At 54.1% G+C, this 16,919-nt stretch overlaps 3 protein-coding genes across 5 annotated transcripts; 2 read left to right on the forward strand and 1 right to left on the reverse strand.

Annotated features, from left to right (window-relative positions):
• Positions 1 to 1,312: 1,312 nt before the first annotated feature.
• C11H2orf68 (chromosome 11 C2orf68 homolog) lies at positions 1,313 to 7,362 on the forward strand. The gene is made up of 4 exons (XM_019970322.2): positions 1,313 to 1,609; positions 1,693 to 1,811; positions 3,014 to 3,165; positions 3,532 to 7,362. Exons 1-4 carry the CDS (start codon positions 1,503 to 1,505, stop codon positions 3,652 to 3,654), a joined length of 501 nt encoding a protein of 166 aa, XP_019825881.1. The 5' UTR covers positions 1,313 to 1,502; the 3' UTR covers positions 3,655 to 7,362.
• A 129-nt stretch (positions 7,363 to 7,491) lies between these two features.
• TMEM150A (transmembrane protein 150A) lies at positions 7,492 to 13,675 on the forward strand. 2 transcript variants are annotated; one of them, XM_019970324.2, is made up of 8 exons: positions 7,492 to 10,102; positions 10,636 to 10,819; positions 11,240 to 11,287; positions 11,606 to 11,692; positions 12,329 to 12,396; positions 12,696 to 12,823; positions 12,932 to 13,109; positions 13,341 to 13,675. In XM_019970324.2, the coding sequence occupies exons 2-8, from the start codon at positions 10,755 to 10,757 to the stop codon at positions 13,580 to 13,582; spliced, it is 816 nt and encodes a 271-aa protein (XP_019825883.2). In that variant the 5' UTR covers positions 7,492 to 10,102; positions 10,636 to 10,754; the 3' UTR covers positions 13,583 to 13,675. The 2 variants fall into 2 exon arrangements, with proteins under 2 accessions (XP_019825883.2, XP_019825882.2); XM_019970323.2 differs by lacking the exon at positions 7,492 to 10,102 and having other exon boundaries at positions 10,236 to 10,819; positions 11,240 to 11,429.
• Positions 13,676 to 15,017: 1,342 nt separating this feature from the next.
• On the reverse strand, positions 15,018 to 16,919 carry RNF181 (ring finger protein 181). 2 transcript variants are annotated; one of them, XM_019970328.2, is made up of 5 exons: positions 16,764 to 16,919; positions 15,997 to 16,127; positions 15,701 to 15,810; positions 15,434 to 15,508; positions 15,018 to 15,156 (listed from the first exon to the last, which is right to left on the reverse strand). In XM_019970328.2, the coding sequence occupies exons 1-5, from the start codon at positions 16,847 to 16,849 to the stop codon at positions 15,097 to 15,099; spliced, it is 462 nt and encodes a 153-aa protein (XP_019825887.1). In that variant the 5' UTR covers positions 16,850 to 16,919; the 3' UTR covers positions 15,018 to 15,096. The 2 variants fall into 2 exon arrangements, with proteins under 2 accessions (XP_019825887.1, XP_019825886.1); XM_019970327.2 differs by having other exon boundaries at positions 15,018 to 15,200.

Consider the following 16,919-nt stretch of genomic DNA (forward strand, 5'->3'; position numbering starts at 1 on the left):
ATTCAGCTTTCAAAGCAGGGGGCCTGGGTTTGACTCCCTGGTCAGGGAACTAGATCCCACATGTCACAATTAAGATTCGGTGCAGCCAAATATATATATTTACTTATATAAAATGAATTTAGTCACCATTCAACAAAAGTGTTTTCCTGCCCTGACCATTGATCTGCTTTCTGTTGCTACAGATCAGTGTCACTTTCTAGAGTTTTATATAAACGGAAGGACACAGCGAGTCCTCTTTTTAATCCCTGGCCTGTTTTGCTCCGCCTATTTGTTTTGCGATTCATCCACCTTGTTGGGTACCTTGTTGGGTATATAACAACTCACTTCAACTCAGCAGCATTCCACTGTGTGGATGTACCAGTCTGTCCCTGTTCTACTCATGAACTCCCAGTTTTGTCTATTTTTAAAGAGGATCCAAAAATGACACAGGCTCAGGTATTTGAAAGGCCCCAGGGCCACCCACGGGGAGAGTTAAGACACCCGTCCGGTGAGCGACAAGATGAACCGGGTGGCGGGAAAGTACGAAGTCGGCGTTGGGCGGGATGGGAGGGGTGGCCGCCGCTGGTGGTCTCCTGGAGGGCCAGAGGCTGGGCTGCGCGGCCAGGGCGCCGCTGTGTGCCCACCCTGGGCACTCGCCTCCTCAGGATCTCTTTGAAGGTAGCTGCTGTCAGTGCCCCCACTTACAAATGAGTAAACTGAGGCACGGCTGGTGATAGTGTCACACATTCCAGCAGAAGAAAAAGGAAGGGAAGGCTCCACAGCGAATTCTGAGTGGTGTGATGGGTGCTTTGCGTTTTTCTGGATTTTCTGATGTATCAGCTGCTGCTGCTGCTAAGTCGCTTCAGTCGTGTTCGACTCTGTGCGACCCCATAGACGACAGCCCACCCAGGCTCCCCCGTCCCTAGGATTCTCCAGGCAAGAACACTGGAGTGGGTTGCCATTTCCTTCTCCAATGCATGAAAGTGAAAAGTGAAAGTGAAGTCGCTCAGTCGTGTCCGACCCTCAGCGACCCTATGGACTGCACCCTTCCAGGCTCCTCCGTCCATGGGATTTTCCAGGCAAGAGTACTGGAGTGGGGTGCCATTGCCTTCTCCACTAAGCCTAAATCCTGTTTTCCTATTGATAATGTCACAAAAGGAAAACCCCGGCCAGGAAGAGGAAGTTGAGCTTGTAGTATTTTCGTCCGCCCCGCCCCTCCGCCCCGCCCCTCCGCCCCTCCGCCCCGCCCCTCCGCCCCTCCGCCCCTCCGCCCCTCCGCCCCTCCGCCCCTCCGCCCCTCCGCCCCTCCGCCCCTCCGCCCCGCCGCGTCCCTCCGCTCCGCCCCGCCCCGCCGGTGCCTGGAACTCTGCGCACAGAGAAGCTCGGCCCTGCCCTCCTTTTCCCGACGTCACGGCTAGTGGCCGAAAGTCGAGCGAGGGGCGGTGCTGAGCTCTCGGGGCGGGAGGGTGACCGTTGGGGGCCTTTAGGCAGGGACGGCGGCGGCTCCGCGCACAGGGGTTAAGATGGAAGCGGCGCCAAGTCCCGGGTCGGGACTCTGCTGCAAGCCTGGAGGGCGACTGGACATGAGCCACGGCTTCGTGCACCACATCCGACGGAACCAGCTCGCCCGGTACCGCCCCGCCCCGCGCCACCGGCGCCAGCCCCGGCCTGGCCTGACCCGGCCGTCCCTGACTCCCGCTCGGCTCCCCGCAGGGACGACTACGACAAGAAGGTGAAGCAGGCGGCCAAGGAGAAGGCGAGGAGGCGGCACACGCCTGCGCCCACTCGGCCCCGAAAGCCCGATCTGCAAGTGTACCTGCCGCGACACCGAGGTGAGGCCGCCCACCCGCCTGCTTCCTCGAGCCCGCGCGCTCTTTTGGCCCTGGCTCAGCCTCAGTGCACTCTTCTTTCCTATATGGGAAAAAGCTACTTCTTAGCCTCCAAGGCTCAGTTCACCTCGTCCCTTCTCGGAACAGCAACCTCGATGGTCCCCAATCGCCGCTAGTGGTTCTCCCCGTAGAACAGAGAGGGCTCAAGTTAAGCATCACTATTACCGGACAAAGCTGGGAGTCGGCAAGAAGTTGTCTTTCGCTTCCTCTCCACCACACTATTTTCGTATTCCCGTCACCTAACAGAAAAAAAGTTTGGCGCTGCTCTAGGCGACAAGGACATACTTGTGGAATGAAGCCCAAACCAACTTAATGGCCTTTTTTCCCCAGCTTCATTTCGACCCAGCAATTACAGTAGATAACATATGATGCTAAATTTGTTGATCTTCCCTAAGAGTGCCTTTAGAGGTTGTATACATTTCATTCATTTAGCTTTCAGAGGACCCCATAAGATGGGAACCATTATCATTTGTGTTTCACAGTCTGCAAAACGGATACAGAGAGGTTCAGCAACTTGCCTGAAATCTCAAGGAAGTAAATGGCAGAGCCTGGATTTGAACCCAGGGAGAGCACAGTCCACCTCTCTACCACCTTCCAACACTGTAGACAGATGTGTGTTGTGTACCTCCTGTGTGATGTGACTGTGCAGAGGTGCAAAGGTGAATAAAATCCCTGATAGGCGGCACATTTCACACACACATTCTGGGTCCATGAGAAGACTGGTGCTTTTTTTTCCCCCTAAATTCAGCTTTTTTCTTTTTTTAATTTTATTTATTTTTGGCTGTGCTGGGTCTTCGTTGCTGCCCACGGACTTTCTCTAGTTCCAGTGAGCAGGGGCTCCTCTCTACTTGCAATGCTTTGGCTTTTTATTACAGTAACTTCTTTTGTTTTGGGGCTCGGACTGTAGAACACAGGGCTCAGTAGTTATGTTCTAGAGTGCACAGGCTTAGTTGGCCTGAGGCATGTGGGATCTTCCCGGACCAAGGATCGAACCTGTTGTCCCCTGCTTTGGCAGACAGATTCCCAACCACTGGATCACCAGAGAAGTCTGGGGTTTTCTTTACAGTCTGTTTTCCTGTATCATCTCTGGGCAAGGGTTCCAGAAGCCTTCCTTTCTTCCCTCTCATTCTGGTTCATCCCTCCAGATGGCTCTACCCACCCAAGCAACCCAGACTGTGAGGAGTCCGGTGAAAGCAGCAGTAGTGGCAGCTCTGAGCCAGAGCCTCCTGGCCATCAGCTTTTCTGCTTAGAGTATGAGGCGGACAGCGGAGACATCACCTCAGTTATCGTGTATCAGGTACGCCTGGTGGAAACAGCTGCAGCCTGAGGGTCCTGGGCCGTGGTGGAAATCACTGTGACACCCGGAGCCACTGTTTTCCTCAGGGACTGGTGGGAAGTATCTGTCCCACATGGGAGCACAAACTGCTGGGCGATGCTTTTGAGCACAAGGCACTCCCATCACACAGTGCTTCTCAGTGGGCGATGGGAAGGGCACATGGCCCATGGTCGAGAATCACTATTAAGGGGACACCTGGGCAATGGCAGGCACTGGCAAGAAGTTGTGAGTCCCACAGAGATCTGTGAGAGTGTTGTCTAGGGACAGGGCAGGCCACCTTTCCAGAAGAGGCTGGGCCCTGAGCTTCCTGACTCTTCCTCCACGTAGGATGATGATCCAGGAAGGGTGAGCGAGGAGGTGTCAGCTCACACGCCTCTGGAGCCACTCATGCGAGAGGCCCTCAAGTTGCGCATCCAGGAGGAGATTGCAAAGCGCCAGAGCCGACACTGAACAGACTGGAGTCGCTGCCCAGGGAGCCATCCCTAGTTTGGGGGTGCAGGGACCAGTCTGAGCTGATCTCAAGACACCCCTGTACCCCCATCCACAGGAAAAGGGTGTCACAGGGACTGGACCTGGCCATCTCCCTCGTAGCCATTTTTTCTTCTATGTTGGCCCATTTGACCAGCCTAATATTCTGAAAATTTGAGAATTTTGTTTGGTTAGCTTGGTTTTGTGGAAGCAAAGACTCCGGGGAGAGTTGGGTTTATGAAACCCTGTGCCAAAGTGCTGCTTTCTCACCAAGGTCACGTTCCCCAGGGCACCTGGCCGCTGCTACTCCACCCAGCTCTTTGAGCCCTGTTTGCTATTTTATAGCTCCTTACTTCTGTACCTCCTGTTCACTTCTATGTCTGCGTTTCCGAGATCTTTTCTGGCGTTTCTTTGTTCTCTTCTTTCATTCATCTTGTCTCCCAATGCATCAGTCGCATCCATTCCCCACCCCCACCCCGACCTCCCACCTTTAGCTGCTAAGGATTTTGGATGTGGAGGTTCTGGCCTCTGCCTTTCTGGCAAGCTCTCCCAGTAATTCTGATACCAGTCAAGGGAGACCTCCTTTGATGCCTACTTGCAAGCATGTCTCCCTCCCCTTACATGGCTTTTGCAGGTTTCTCCCATGCTCCATCACTTCGCCCAGTCTCGAAAGATGATGCCAGAACTCAACTGTGAGGATTTTTTGCCACAAAACCTCCTGGGCTAGGACTACATAATTCCAGCTTCCCACCTGATCCCTAGCTGTGAACAGGCCATCTGTGCTCAGGCTAAAGGAGAACTATCAAAACAAGCCAGAAACTGTGTTTCCAAATGTGATTTAACAGTCTTGAATGTACGTACAAAGGCAAAATCAAAATGAGCAATTATTGCCTGTTTGGAGCCCTAGGGCTTAGACAGTAAAGAATCCGCCTGCAATGCAGGAAACCCGGATTCAATTCCCTGGGTCAGGAAGATCCCCTGAAGAAGGGAATGGCAACCTACTCCAGTATTCTTGCCTGGAGAATTCCACGGACAGAGGATCCTGGCAGGTTACAGTCCATGGGGTCGTAAAAGAGTCAGACAAGACTTAGCAACTAACAGTTCCTCTTTCACTAGGAGCCCTAGTTGGGAAAAGGAGGGGAGCCTGAAAAGTGTCCTGGAGGGAGCTAAGCAAGCCTCTTTCATCTTCCCTTCCCCTGCTCTCTTCTCTCTCCCGTGCTACCTCCCAAGAGTATATAAAACTCCTAAGACACCCTAATACTAAAGATACCAGGAAATCACTGCTTTCACTGAAGTGAACATTCTTCCTAACGAGGGTTGGACTAAGGTCTGAGAAATCCACCAGCCGTCCCGTACACGACGGTTCCAAGCCTCTGGTTTTCCAGCAAATGGGCCTAAACTCAGTGACTTGAAGTATGGGATTTAAGTGAGCCCATGAGCACTGGGACTTCTTCAGACCAACACTCCTCCTGCCCCAGAGGTTTCACCTCAGGGTCTCAAGATCAGTCTGGCTGGTCCCTCTCAGCAACTTTTCTCGTAAAGGACATCTAAGGGCATTTTTGTTTGTGCCCTACAGCCCTGAAAATCTACCAGCTCAGAAACGGGGCAGTGTACTTCAACTACATTATTAAAATGCAGCAAGTCACAGCTTGCTGGGAAGATGAGTGAGGTGGATAAATTAGAAGGGCCTGGTTGTGAAGGCAGACAAGGACCAGCATGATCCTGACTCGCAGAGCTGGCCCAAAGTCAATGCCTTAAACTAGCCGGTCCTGGGCTCAGTTCTCTTTCAGCAAGTCTGCCCCCATTCGGCCAGGCTGGAAGTGCCTTTTGACTCTTAAGGTTAACTACCCTCCAGAGCCGCCCAGGTCAAGGAGACTGCGCCATACTCTGTCCCCTGTCTTCCTGCAGCTCAGAGCACCAGGCGTTTTAGTCTTGCAGCTCTTCAGCTGATTTTCTGACTTGGACATAGGATTTCACCAAAACTCTTAGGCTTCCTAGTCTGGAAATACTTTTTTGGGTTTGTCTTCTCATAGCTGGATGGCCTGTTTTCCTGGATTTATTATAGAATTTAGAAACAAGTCCATGGGGGCATGAGCTCTAGAGTTTAGCTTCCAGCCCTGTGTTGTGAGAATCATGTACCAATTCTGTCCTTCTGTGTGTTGACTGTGTAATCCTCACACTCTCAGGTAAGAGACTGATGGGAACATCTCATGTGTAAACCTGTTGTTGAGGCGCTTTGCTAATCCAGTGCATATAAAATATCTTCCACCCAAGAAAGCATTCTAACTGTTAGCTAGTTTACGCTGCACAACTACAGGAAGTACTAAGCCTGGTACTTAAATGAGAGGCTGGCCTTCAGGGCAGGCCTAGTGGTGGTGATGCTGCTATGGCTCCTGAGGTGTCCGAAACGCTTCTCTACTGACAGCTCTCAGCCCATCGACAGCCTTAGAGCTCCGCTCATTGCTTCTCGCCCCTCACTGCAGTCCAAGATGGTGTCATACTCTCTAGTATATTTACTGGACTTGCCTCTTGATGTCTTTTCAGCTATTTCCAGTTGTTGGTGCCTTGCCCTCAAGGAGCAGTTTCCAGGGCATTTCCCAGAGGCCCTAGAGCTGCCTCAAAGAGGACTGTCCCTGCTGTTTTGTGCACTGGCTGCAGCATTAGACTAACTTTCTGGCAGATTGCTTCAGGATCAGCACTTTTTTGATTAGATATAATCTCAGCCGCCTGGGAAAAAAAAAGTCTGGGAGCCTAATAAGCATATTTCACGTTCATCCAGAATGAAGCGTTTTTCATTTACTGAGGCTAAGCCTTGGATGTTAAGGCATTGTGTGTCCTGGGCCACAGTGGGTGATGTTACTAATAGAAGGAAGCTGGGTTTGCAGGGGGTTGGGCCTGTGCGAGAGTAAACACTAACACTTGAGTTCCAGCCAGCTGGCAAGGATGGAAGTCTTTGAAGAATGTAATACAAGATGGGAAAAGGAGAACGTAAAGCTTTTTGTCCTGAATGAGAGTAGGAAACCAGCCAGTGGGACCAGTGTGGGCAATAAGAAATGCTTCTGTCTCTGGACAAGCCTTAAAGGGACATTCCATCTCCACTGGTCCACTCCCAGGGGCACTGCCATGCAGAGATTAGCCCACGAAACTGGAAGAAACCCTTTGGAGTGGTGGGTATCCAGCTTACTGTGCATGTGGCACCGTCTGTTGGTGGTAAGGTGGGGTCCCCAACTGGTTCGCAAATGTAAATGCAGCCTTTTGCAGACAGAAGAGTAAGGACAGGTGGCTTTCCTACCTCTGAGCCTTCTTTGGGGAGGAGCATCATGGAATGTTGACAGTTATCTGAAACCTTTTAAGTTCCCTCATTGAATTCCTATCCTGTCCCTGAGGAATCATATGACCAAGAAACCACAGGCACCCACCCCAGATTTCCCCAGGAGGTGGAGTGATGCCAGAAGGGAAGAGAGTGAATGGCCCCTCTGCCTTCCCAGGGCCACCAGAATGAGGAACTGGTTGCACTGGTTGTATAACGTATCAGAAGCCATACTTTGTTCTGTTTTCTCATTTCCAATGTTCCTGCTGTGTGGATGAATAAAATGACATGTTGCAAATTTATTTGAAAATCCTTGAAGGAAGGTACTTTGCAAATACAGTATTCTTTTTAACCAATAAACGTACTATTTTTATAAGCACTGTTTTTGCCAAGAGTTGTGAAATCACTTGTGTACATAGGGAAGTGAAGACTATGTGCTGCCCTAAAGTCATTCAGCACAGAATCAGCACTGAAAATCTCATCTCTTATTCTGCCTGACTATTTTAAGGACCGTCCTGGTTGGAGCATAACAAGTAGATTCACATGGCATTGGAACTGGAAGGGCCTTTTAAAGACATCTGGTCCTACTTTCTACTGATACGCAACTCATCCCTATCAGCATCCCTTGAAGAGCCCTTCTGTCTTGGGCTAATTCTCTGTTCTAGGGACTACTCAGATTGTTGTATTAAGCCAAATCTGCCTCCTTGTCAAGGCTCTGGAGTGCTTGCCTTACCCCCACTTTAGGATAAAATAGCCAGTTTAGAACCTGAGTAGTCCTCCCGGGCCTTCCCCACAATCAAGGCTAAAAAGGAACGCAAACCCAACTCAACAGGAGATAGTAAGTGTTGATTAAGAATCGCCAAGCTTCCAAAGAGGTAGGAAATGCTGACGGCTCACGACACTATTGGGCAGATGAGAAAAAGTGCCTGCTCCCAGGGGAACACCCCTGGGCAAGAAGATGGTGATCTCGATAAATTAGACAGAGGCACTCCTTTGTCCTGGGGCACAAAGCCTGGCCAGCAGAAGGCGGACTGGTTTTATACCTCCCTGGTTCTTCAGCCAGGTGTTCTTGTACAGGGTCGCTCTGCACCACCATGCTTCTTGACCCGGTTTTAACTACTTACCCTAATGCAGTTTGGAAGAGGGTCCTCCAACAGGTTTCCTGGTTCCATTTTTACCTTCCACTAGGTTCAGAAACGGAGAAGGAAATGGCAACCCACTCCAGTACTCTTGCCTGGAAAATCTCATGCGCGGAGGAGCCTGGTAGGCTGCAGTCCATGGGGTTGCTAAGAGTCAGACACGACTGAGCAATTTCCCTTTCACTTTTCACTTTCATGCATTGGAGAAGGAAGTGGCAACCCACTCCAGTGTTCTTGCCTGGAGAATCCCAGGGACAGGGGAGCCTGGTGGGCTGCGGTCTATGGGGTCGCACAGAGTCGAACACGACTGAAGCGACTTAGCAGCAGCAGCAGGTTCAGAAAGGTTTCTCCTTCCTCAAGCCATTGTCCAGTGTAGTGTAACTACTCCATTTCCCCCACAGTCCAAGGCCATTTCTGACTATTACCTTTGCCTCACCAGTCCTGCTGAATTTAAGCTCCCTGGTTCCTGGCAGCATGGGCACAATGCTCCCTTCAGTAAAGGTCTGTGGGCCCCAGTGTTGCCTCACAGGGACTCCAACAGATGCTGGACTGCCAGTTTGAGTACTTTCCTGCCGTTTTAATCATGAAAACAATGTCCAAGAGGGCACTCTTGGCCTTAAAGTGTGTATGGAGTGTCACCTGCCCTATCAGTAAACAAAGGATGTGGCCATCAAGGCAGTAGCCACTGTAGCCACCCCCAACTGCACCCTGAGGGTATTCAAGGTGGAGAAAAGCTGGCTATTGGCCCCAGATAGTTGAGGTGCATATCAAAGGAATGCTTTCAATGTGCCCAGACTCTTGTATCTTCCCATACAAAGAAAAACACTAAATTCATTATGTCTGGTTACTAGTCTTTAATTAACAGTAAAGCTTTTGATATTCCAACTACCTGCTTTTTGTAATCTCCTTTATATCCTCACTTCTCCCTTGCCTCTTTGGAGCACTTCCACAGAGCTATCTGAGAGGCTCCCTTCCCGGTTGGAATCCTTAGAAAGTTTGCCAAATAAAACACAATTCTCAACTTTTGGGTTGTGCTTTTTTTTTTTTTTTTTTTTTCCAGTCAACATAAAGTTTGGTGAAGCTGTTGGGTAATTTATCACACTATCCTGTTTGCTTTTTCCCATATTGCTCTGGATCTCCAGCCTTCCTCTCCTCATTTCCCTCCCAACCCCTGGCCATGGGGGTGTCCTTAGAATGGATATTGTTTCAAGCCAGTGCTCAGCAGTCAGGAAACATGTTTTGGACGCTGACTTCTGGACGGTACTCCGTATACTTGTATACTTGTACCCTTGAAAATAAAATGTATCTGATGAACGTAGCTCTCCTCCAGACTTTGCTGAGTCCGAGGAAAGCAGAAGCCAAATGCAGGGCGCTAGAATTTCTTAAGGAACAGCCAGGGCTTTGTGCTCTCTGCTCTGCAGACTGGCCTCGCCTTGGACAGAGGCAGGCACGGGGCGCCACACTGAGGGAGGCTGTCCGAAGTCCCCGTCGGCCAGTCCAGGTTGCAAAATGTGCCCGGCGGCGGCGAAGGAAGGCATCCTTTAGCCACGTGTGCAGTGACAATCACAGGTGCAGCTGGAAGGAGGTGCAGAACCCGGAGCTTCCCGCCTTCCGAAGCTTCCACCACAGGAGCAGGGAAGATGGGGTTATCCTTTTGGTATCTCCGCATCAGATGCTCCCCGGCTGGGGTCCCACGCCACCGCCCACAGAGCCCAGGTTCCCCCCAAGTCGGGGCACCACCCACCGTTCCCGCATGACGCGGGCGCGGGGACTCGGGAACTGTAGTTCCCGGCTCGGTTTGCGGCGCTGGGGCGGGGCTGGTGCGGACTCCAAGTCCCGGCTGGCGGCGCGGCTCGGCCCGGCGCGCTGGGGGCGGGGCCGCCCGGCCCTTTAAACCATTCAGGGTCGCTCCGAGGGCCGCAGCCGGGGACGGCGCCACGCGGGGGCCGAGCAGGACGCGGCGGCGGGACGCTCCGGGGAGGTGCGTTTGGGGCCCCTTCCTCCTCTAGACCTCCAGAGATCACCTGCGAAGGCGCAGGTGCTGGGGACTGCGGGCCGTGGGCTGCGGGCGCGCAGGCAGGCGGGCAGGGGACCAGGGTGGGCTTACCGCGTGAACCCGCCCCTTCCCCGCGGCGCCGGCGCTCAGGTAGCTAGCTGCCTGCGCCCCGCTGCCTCTCCGCCCAGTCCCGGACCCCCTCGCAGGCTTTTCTTGGCGTGACCCGCTCGGGACTGTCCTGACTGCAGACCCCCTCCCAGTCCAGGACCCTCAGGCCAGGGAGGGTGGCTTCCTTTCCAGAGCTTAGGGCCCCGCGGCGTCTGAACATCTGGCTGGAACGCGGAGGACCCCCGGTGAATGCCGGAGGGTGTCCACGTTGTGGTGGGGGCTCAGCCCCAAGCGTGGGCGCTCAGAGCCGCAGAGGGAGCCCTGCGTCTGGTGCTGACCACCTTTCTCTCCCCCGCACCGGCTTTGGCCAGTCACTAGACCCTGGACTTTGACCTGTCTCTCTTCACCAGGCCCGGGCAGCCGATGGTTTTGACGAAGTATCTTAAGGTTGCCGGCCCATCCCCTCTTCTCCTGCTACCTCTTGTCCTCCCCCCCCTCCCCATCACCACCACCCTGGCTTCCCTCCCTCATGACCGCCTGGATCCTCCTTCCTGTCAGCCTGTCAGCATTCTCCATCACTGGCCTATGGACTGTGTGAGTACGGAGGGGGATGGGGGGAAGGCAACGAGGAGACAAAATGTGAGGGACAGGGCCCAGCCAGGACCCAACAGGAGCCTGATGGCACATAGAAAGCCCCCTTGTCCTGTGGCAGGCTCCAGGGTGGTACCCAGGGTCACTCCGGCTGTCTCCAGAGCCTGGCCTGGCGCCTGGGCCCACAGCCCCTTGGGACAAGCTGGCACCACTGCTGTCCAGCAGGGTGGCGCGGACAGACACACTTCTAGCTGGGGTAACTTCCAGAATTGGGACTGGGCTGTGGGTTCTCTAGAGTAGCGTCGGGCCGCAGGGCCACCCCAACTCAAGCCCCCAGAAAGGAGAGTGAGACTGAATGAAGGAAGAGTCGGTGGGGGAAGGCTGGGCGCGTCGTGGGGCGGGGTGACAGTTGTGCTCCCGCAGGTATGCCATGGCCGTGATGAACCACCACGTGTGCCCCGTGGAGAACTGGTATGGCGCACTCTACAGACAGCCTCACTCTAAAGCTCCCTTCATCTCTGTTCCCTCTTGGGCCGGGGCTGCCTCGAGCCAGACGGAGACACTGGGCCTCACTGCTCTTCTCTGACATTGGCAGCGCCTGCCCCCTCCCCAGGCATGGCTTCGTGCCCACCTACCTGCTTCCCACTGTCATTTGCCCCTTTGGCTTCTGTCTTGGGGGGTCCTGGGAAGTGGGCTCTTCTGCCCCTGCCAAGGGAGGTCAGGGAGGGTGTCTCCCAGAGACCTGAGGGAACCCCTTCCCCCCAGGCTATGCTCTGTCTTACCTGCCAGGTCTTACAACGAATCTTGCTCTCCTGACCCCACGGAGCAAGGGGGCCCCAAGACCTGCTGCACCCTGGATGACATCCCCCTCATCAGGTGAGGCCTAGAGACCTGGCAGGTCACAGAGACCCAAGGCCCAGCTAGACTCCCAACCAAGTGTCTCAAGCCAAGGCATGTCCCTGGGTCCCAGAAATAATAATTCCATTAAGAGCACATATGCCAATACTGCTTACCATTTAGGATGAGCCAGGCTGTGCACTGAATCCTTTACCCACCTAAGGTCATTTCACCTTCCCAGCATTGAGGCAGCTATTGTTTTCACGACTTTATAGGCAAGGAAACTGAGACTGTGCTATGTCATCCATCCAGGTCCCTCAGCTAGTGAGTGGAGGCACCTAGATTTAGGTTCCAGCTCTCTGCCCAGCCTAAGCCCTGGCATAAGGGAAGTCAGACCCACTGTGGACCTTAACAGTCTCAGGGATCCCAGGGAGCCTTGGGGTCCACTTGGCAATCCTGGGCTCTCCCAACTCCAGCAAACACCCAGCGCTCTGCCTTAGGGGGAGGTGTGGTCAGCCTGGGGCCACTTGTTTGTATGAGACACTGGCCTTTATCCATCAGGGTCTGGCCTGTAAAGGAACAGGTGCAGATAAGGCTAGAGAGAGCAAGTGGGCCAGGAGGGGGGCTTTCCAGTGCTTCTGCCCCTCTCACTCTGTCCCCACCCCCTCCTCTCAGCAAGTGTGGCTCGTACCCCCCTGAGAGCTGCCTCTTCAGCCTCATTGGCAACCTGGGTGCTTTCATGGGTGAGTTGTGCCCTCGGCGCCCCATCACCACCCCACCCAGTCCGCCTACCCTCACCTCCACTCCCCAGGAAGCCCTGGCTTTGTGCAGCCCACCGCACCAAGGGCTAAGGCCAGCGGGGCCACTTCACTTCCATTCCATGAAGGCCCAAGGCTGACTCCCACACAGCCACCCTGGTATAGCACACCCCCTGCCTGTCCATTCTCTTCCGGCCCTCAGAGCATCTGGGGAAAGCTAGCTGGGCTGGGTCAGGGCCAGAGAAGGTGCCAGAGCCGGCCCCCGCTGTGCTCTCCTCCCCCAGTGGCCCTGATCTGCCTCCTGCGCTATGGGCAGCTCCTGGAGCAGAGCCGTCATTCCTGGGTCAACACCACAACGCTCATCACAGGCTGCACCAATGCTGCGGGTCTGGTGGTGGTGGGAAACTTCCAGGTACGCCCGCCTGCCGGCCTTTCAGCTTCCTCTAGAGGGACAGCGATGGGGGCAGGGGATGAAGAGGTGGAGGGGAGGGGCTGATCTGTGCTCCCTCTCTGGGCCCAGGTGGACCACGCTAAGTCTCTGCACTATGTCGGAACCGGTGTAGCCTTCACTGCTGGCCTGCTCTTCGTTTGCCTGCACTGTGCCCTCTCCTACCACGGGGCCACGGCCCCCCAGGACCTGGCTGTGGCCTACCTGCGGATTGTGCTGGCAACCATCGCCTTTGTCACTCTGATCCTCAGTATCCTTCCAGGATGGGATGGCCAAGAATTCCTCCTATAGCCCAGACCCTCTACCACCCAGGATGCTGGGGGTGCGGGGGGAACAGACACCCCTGCCCAGTCTGGTCTTCTGCCCCCTACTCCTGGGAGGTGAGACTTGGTCCTCTGCCCCAGCCTATATCCAGGAAGGCAGGAAGGGTGTCACCAGGCTCCCATACCTCCTCCCAGACGTTTCCTTAGCCCCCTCCCAGGTGGGGTCTTCTTCATCCACGAGAGCTCTCAGCTGCAGCATGGGGCAGCCCTGTGTGAGTGGGTGTTCGTCATTGACATTCTCATCTTCTACGGCACCTTCAGCTATGAGTTTGGGGCGGTCTCCTCGGACACACTGGTGGCCGCGCTGCAGCCCACCCCTGGCCGGGCCTGCAAGTCCTCTGGGAGCAGCAGCACCTCCACCCACCTCAACTGTAGTCCTGAGAGTGTCGCCATGATCTGAGGTCTGGGGAGAGTGGCTGGCCCTGCCTCCGCAGCTCCCCGCATCTCCTTTGCATTTCTTTTGTACCAAAAAAACCCGATTTTGTGAAAAGTATTCTGCTGGGACACAGGCTGCCTCGCTCCTGGAGGAGGGGCCATCCCACACCTGTGCCATAGAGGAGCGGGCCTCTTGGCAGGCTGCCCAAGCCACACAGCCCGCTCCCCACACCGCAGTGTTGTCTTTGTTTTAAAGGTCACGTGTCATTCACCCAGCCAGCCCTTCAGGTGCCTTCTACTCCCTCAGTGCCAAGGCTGGACCACTGGGGTCTCCTGCTGCAGGAATTGGGGGCTGGGAACAGCGAGAGGGCTACCAGTCTCGGGGGTGGGGGTGAGCACTCCTTAGTCTATGGGAAGGCCCCCTATGGGCCCACTGAACTGCACTGGGATTCTTCACTCTGCCCCTTTCTTTAGGGCAAATAACACAGCAGAACCACGTGGGTATTTTAGTACTTTTTTTTTATATATATCTATTAAAAGAATTCTAATTTGCATGTTTGTAGTCTGTTCTGAAGAAAGGAAGAGGGCCTTATGCAAAACAGCTTCCCCTGGACAAAGGATGGGAGAAAGCCCCTGCCCACAGGGAGGGTCCTGAGTGCCCATCGAGCAGAGCTGCCAAGAACAAAGGATGCCAAGTGCTATCCAAGTACCCCTGAAGGGCCTGAAGCCCTTTCTGGGCCTCTAAACAATCTGAAGAGCTGACCTGATTATTTCACACTTCCTACCCTGCTCAGGGGCTTCCCTAGTGGCTCAGACGGTAAAGAATCTGCCTGCAGTGCAGGAGACCCCAGTTCAGTCCCCGGGCTGGAAAGATCCCTTGGAGAAGGGAATGGCTACCCACTCCAATATTCTTGCCTAGAGAATTCATGGACAGAGGAGCCTGGTGGGCTATAGTCCATGGGGTCGCAGAGTCAGATATGACTGAGCAACTAACACTTTCACTTTTTTTCACCCTGCTCAATTGTCTGGCTTGAAGACTGATTCCAGACTAAGGGATATGACGAAGGATGGAGTACAGAAGATAACTTGAGAATAACTTGAAAATGTTAGAAGCAATCTGCAATGAAGCTAAAGAAAGCCCTGGGGATCTAACACTGACTAAAGATTGCAGTGGGAAGGGAGAAATGTTAGCTAGTTTTTGGTTACCATATTTAAGTCACTACTAGGTGCCCTGCCTGACACATTTTGTCTTCCAACCACAGACACGTAGGCCCAGGCTGTGGCTGGTCTGGTAGCCAGGTTCTTGACCTGGGCCCTATTATCCTCAGGCCAGCAGGCTTGGTAGGGAGGGATACCCAGCCTGGGACCTTCCACAGTTTAGGACCCCATCCCAGTAGAGATCCAATGGAAGATCCAGGCAGGAGCCCCTGCCCAGGCCTGAGCGCAATGCAGCAGCAGGATAAATGAAGAAACCTTTAATGAGAACTCAAGATGCAAGAGGAACATGTTGCAGAGGACCAGTGTCCAGCCCTAGCCGCCTCATGTGTACATGGCTCCATGGAGGTTCTCGAGGCGGTGCTTCTGCTGCTGCTTGCGAGCCTGAAGCAAAGAGTGCACACTGGTCGGGGGCCATCCCCAAAGGCCTGCAGGTGAAGGGATAGGGCAGCCATCGTGGGGCTGGCTCACTGTTTTCAGGCCCCTAGCATTTGGGCAGGAACATTGCCAAGGCCCTTGCCCCTCACCACAGTCACTGGGAAGGTGGCCAGACTCACGGAGTGTGAGCCTACTCAGGCCTCCTAAGGTGGGGAATGAGGGCATCAGGAACAGGGACTCAGGGAGCCCTGTGACCACCCCCTCCACTTGCCCAGCCCCCTACCTTATCTCGCTTGTGCTCCTCATAAGTGTCATCATCAGTGGGCAGCTCATGGCGGCACAGAGGGCAGGAATTGGTCTGAGAAAAGCAGTGCAGTGTACCAGCCCGTCTGGTTTTCATAAGCTCAAAACAACCATCCCCAGCTCCCAATTCCCTACCCTTACCCTCTCCCGTCTCTGATCCCACACCCCACCCCAAAGGTTCATCAACAGAAGAGGCTTGAGGACTAGGCCCAAGGCAGGGTGAGGGCTGGGAGAAAGGAAACAGTACCTTGCTCAGCCAAGGCAGAATGCAGTTGGAATGGAAGAGGTGATGGCAAGGCATCTCAATGGCGGTCTCCTCCTCCTCAAATTCCAAAAGACACACGGGGCACTTGAGCTCTTGAGGAGGGAGTGCTAATCAGGAGAGCTGCCACAGGCCCTACCTCCCAGCTCCCACTCCTGAAGGACACACCTGCCCCAGCCTGACCTGGAAACTTGAAGGGCCAGACTGTAATCTGGCTTCCAGAGTTGGTCGGTCTGGCAGACCTGCCCCAAAGAATTAGTGGAAAGACTTTGTGTTCTCACCAGCCTGAGAGCCCCTGATGACTGTCCTGGGAAGGTTCTCAACTGCAGTCTTGGCAGCGGGTGGAGGCAGGTGGTGATCCCAATCTACTACCAACCCCAAGTCTTCAAAGTCCATCCTATTGAAAAGGGACCTGGGAAGAAGGATGCAAGGTCAGAACCAAAGAATCTTTGCCCCCATAATCCACTAAACATTAACAGACAAATACTCTGCCCGACTAGTCATATTAATAGCTACCCCTGAGTAGTGCTCACTAGATAAAAAGCACAGTGGGAAATGGCTTACAGCAGCTATCAAACAACCCCAGGCCATCAGACAACCCCAAGCCTGCAGGCTGTTTATTTCAGTTTTACACAAGAGAGAGAAATTATTCGGGCCACTCAGAAATGACCCGATAAAGCCAGACTCCAAGTGGCAGTGTAGCTTCCGTGCTTGAAGTGCCTAACGGATATACCTACTCACAGTCACATGGCCTCTACCCTGCCCCCATGACCCGCCTACTTCAGTACCTCCTAAAGCCTACTGCCCTCCAGTCCGGACACCCCCTCTTCCACACTCCAGATCGCTTTTTCCAGGATTCCCTTGCCCTGGTCCGTCCAGGGACGACCGAAATTATCGACTTCCCCCCGAATCTCACTGCGGAATTAACTCCGCAGATTATTTATCTGTTTTACCCAGAAACTGCTGCCCCATATAATCCGCGTTCTCCAGCCAGCCTCAGCCCAGACACCTGCTGTGTGGGCCCTACCTCCCAGCCCCGCACACCCACCTTGCAAGCTCCAGCAGCATGTTTGTTCGAGGATCCCGTTCGCGATCCAACGGCTCGCAGTCGTGTTCATCGAAATAGGACGCCATGGCAGCCGGGCTGTCTGACACAGCCCTCAGACCCCGGCCGTACTTCAGTCTCGCCGCGCTGGCCAATAAA

The sequence above is a fragment of the Bos indicus genome, chromosome 11 (genome assembly GCF_029378745.1).
Source record: "Bos indicus isolate NIAB-ARS_2022 breed Sahiwal x Tharparkar chromosome 11, NIAB-ARS_B.indTharparkar_mat_pri_1.0, whole genome shotgun sequence".
Lineage (NCBI taxonomy): Eukaryota > Metazoa > Chordata > Mammalia > Artiodactyla > Bovidae > Bos > Bos indicus.

Bases quoted from the DNA above. Each gene is read 5' to 3' on its own strand.
- RNF181 (XM_019970327.2), bottom strand. From the start codon at position 16,849: ATGGCGTCCTATTTCGATGAACACGACTGCGAGCCGTTGGATCGCGAA. The intron at 16,128-16,763 runs GTGGGTGTGCGG...CCTTCTTCCCAG, and splicing joins ATGCTGCTGGAGCTTGCAAG to GTCCCTTTTCAATAGGATGG. The intron at 15,811-15,996 runs GTGAGAACACAA...TCCCTCCTCAAG, and splicing joins CATCAGGGGCTCTCAGGCTG to AGCTCAAGTGCCCCGTGTGT.
- C11H2orf68 (XM_019970322.2), top strand. From the start codon at position 1,503: ATGGAAGCGGCGCCAAGTCCCGGGTCGGGACTCTGCTGCAAGCCTGGA. The intron at 1,812-3,013 runs GTGAGGCCGCCC...TCATCCCTCCAG, and splicing joins GTACCTGCCGCGACACCGAG to ATGGCTCTACCCACCCAAGC. The intron at 3,166-3,531 runs GTACGCCTGGTG...TCCTCCACGTAG, and splicing joins CCTCAGTTATCGTGTATCAG to GATGATGATCCAGGAAGGGT.
- TMEM150A (XM_019970323.2), top strand. From the start codon at position 11,290: ATGGCGCACTCTACAGACAGCCTCACTCTAAAGCTCCCTTCATCTCTG. The intron at 11,693-12,328 runs GTGAGGCCTAGA...CCCTCCTCTCAG, and splicing joins GATGACATCCCCCTCATCAG to CAAGTGTGGCTCGTACCCCC. The intron at 12,824-12,931 runs GTACGCCCGCCT...CTCTGGGCCCAG, and splicing joins TGGTGGTGGGAAACTTCCAG to GTGGACCACGCTAAGTCTCT.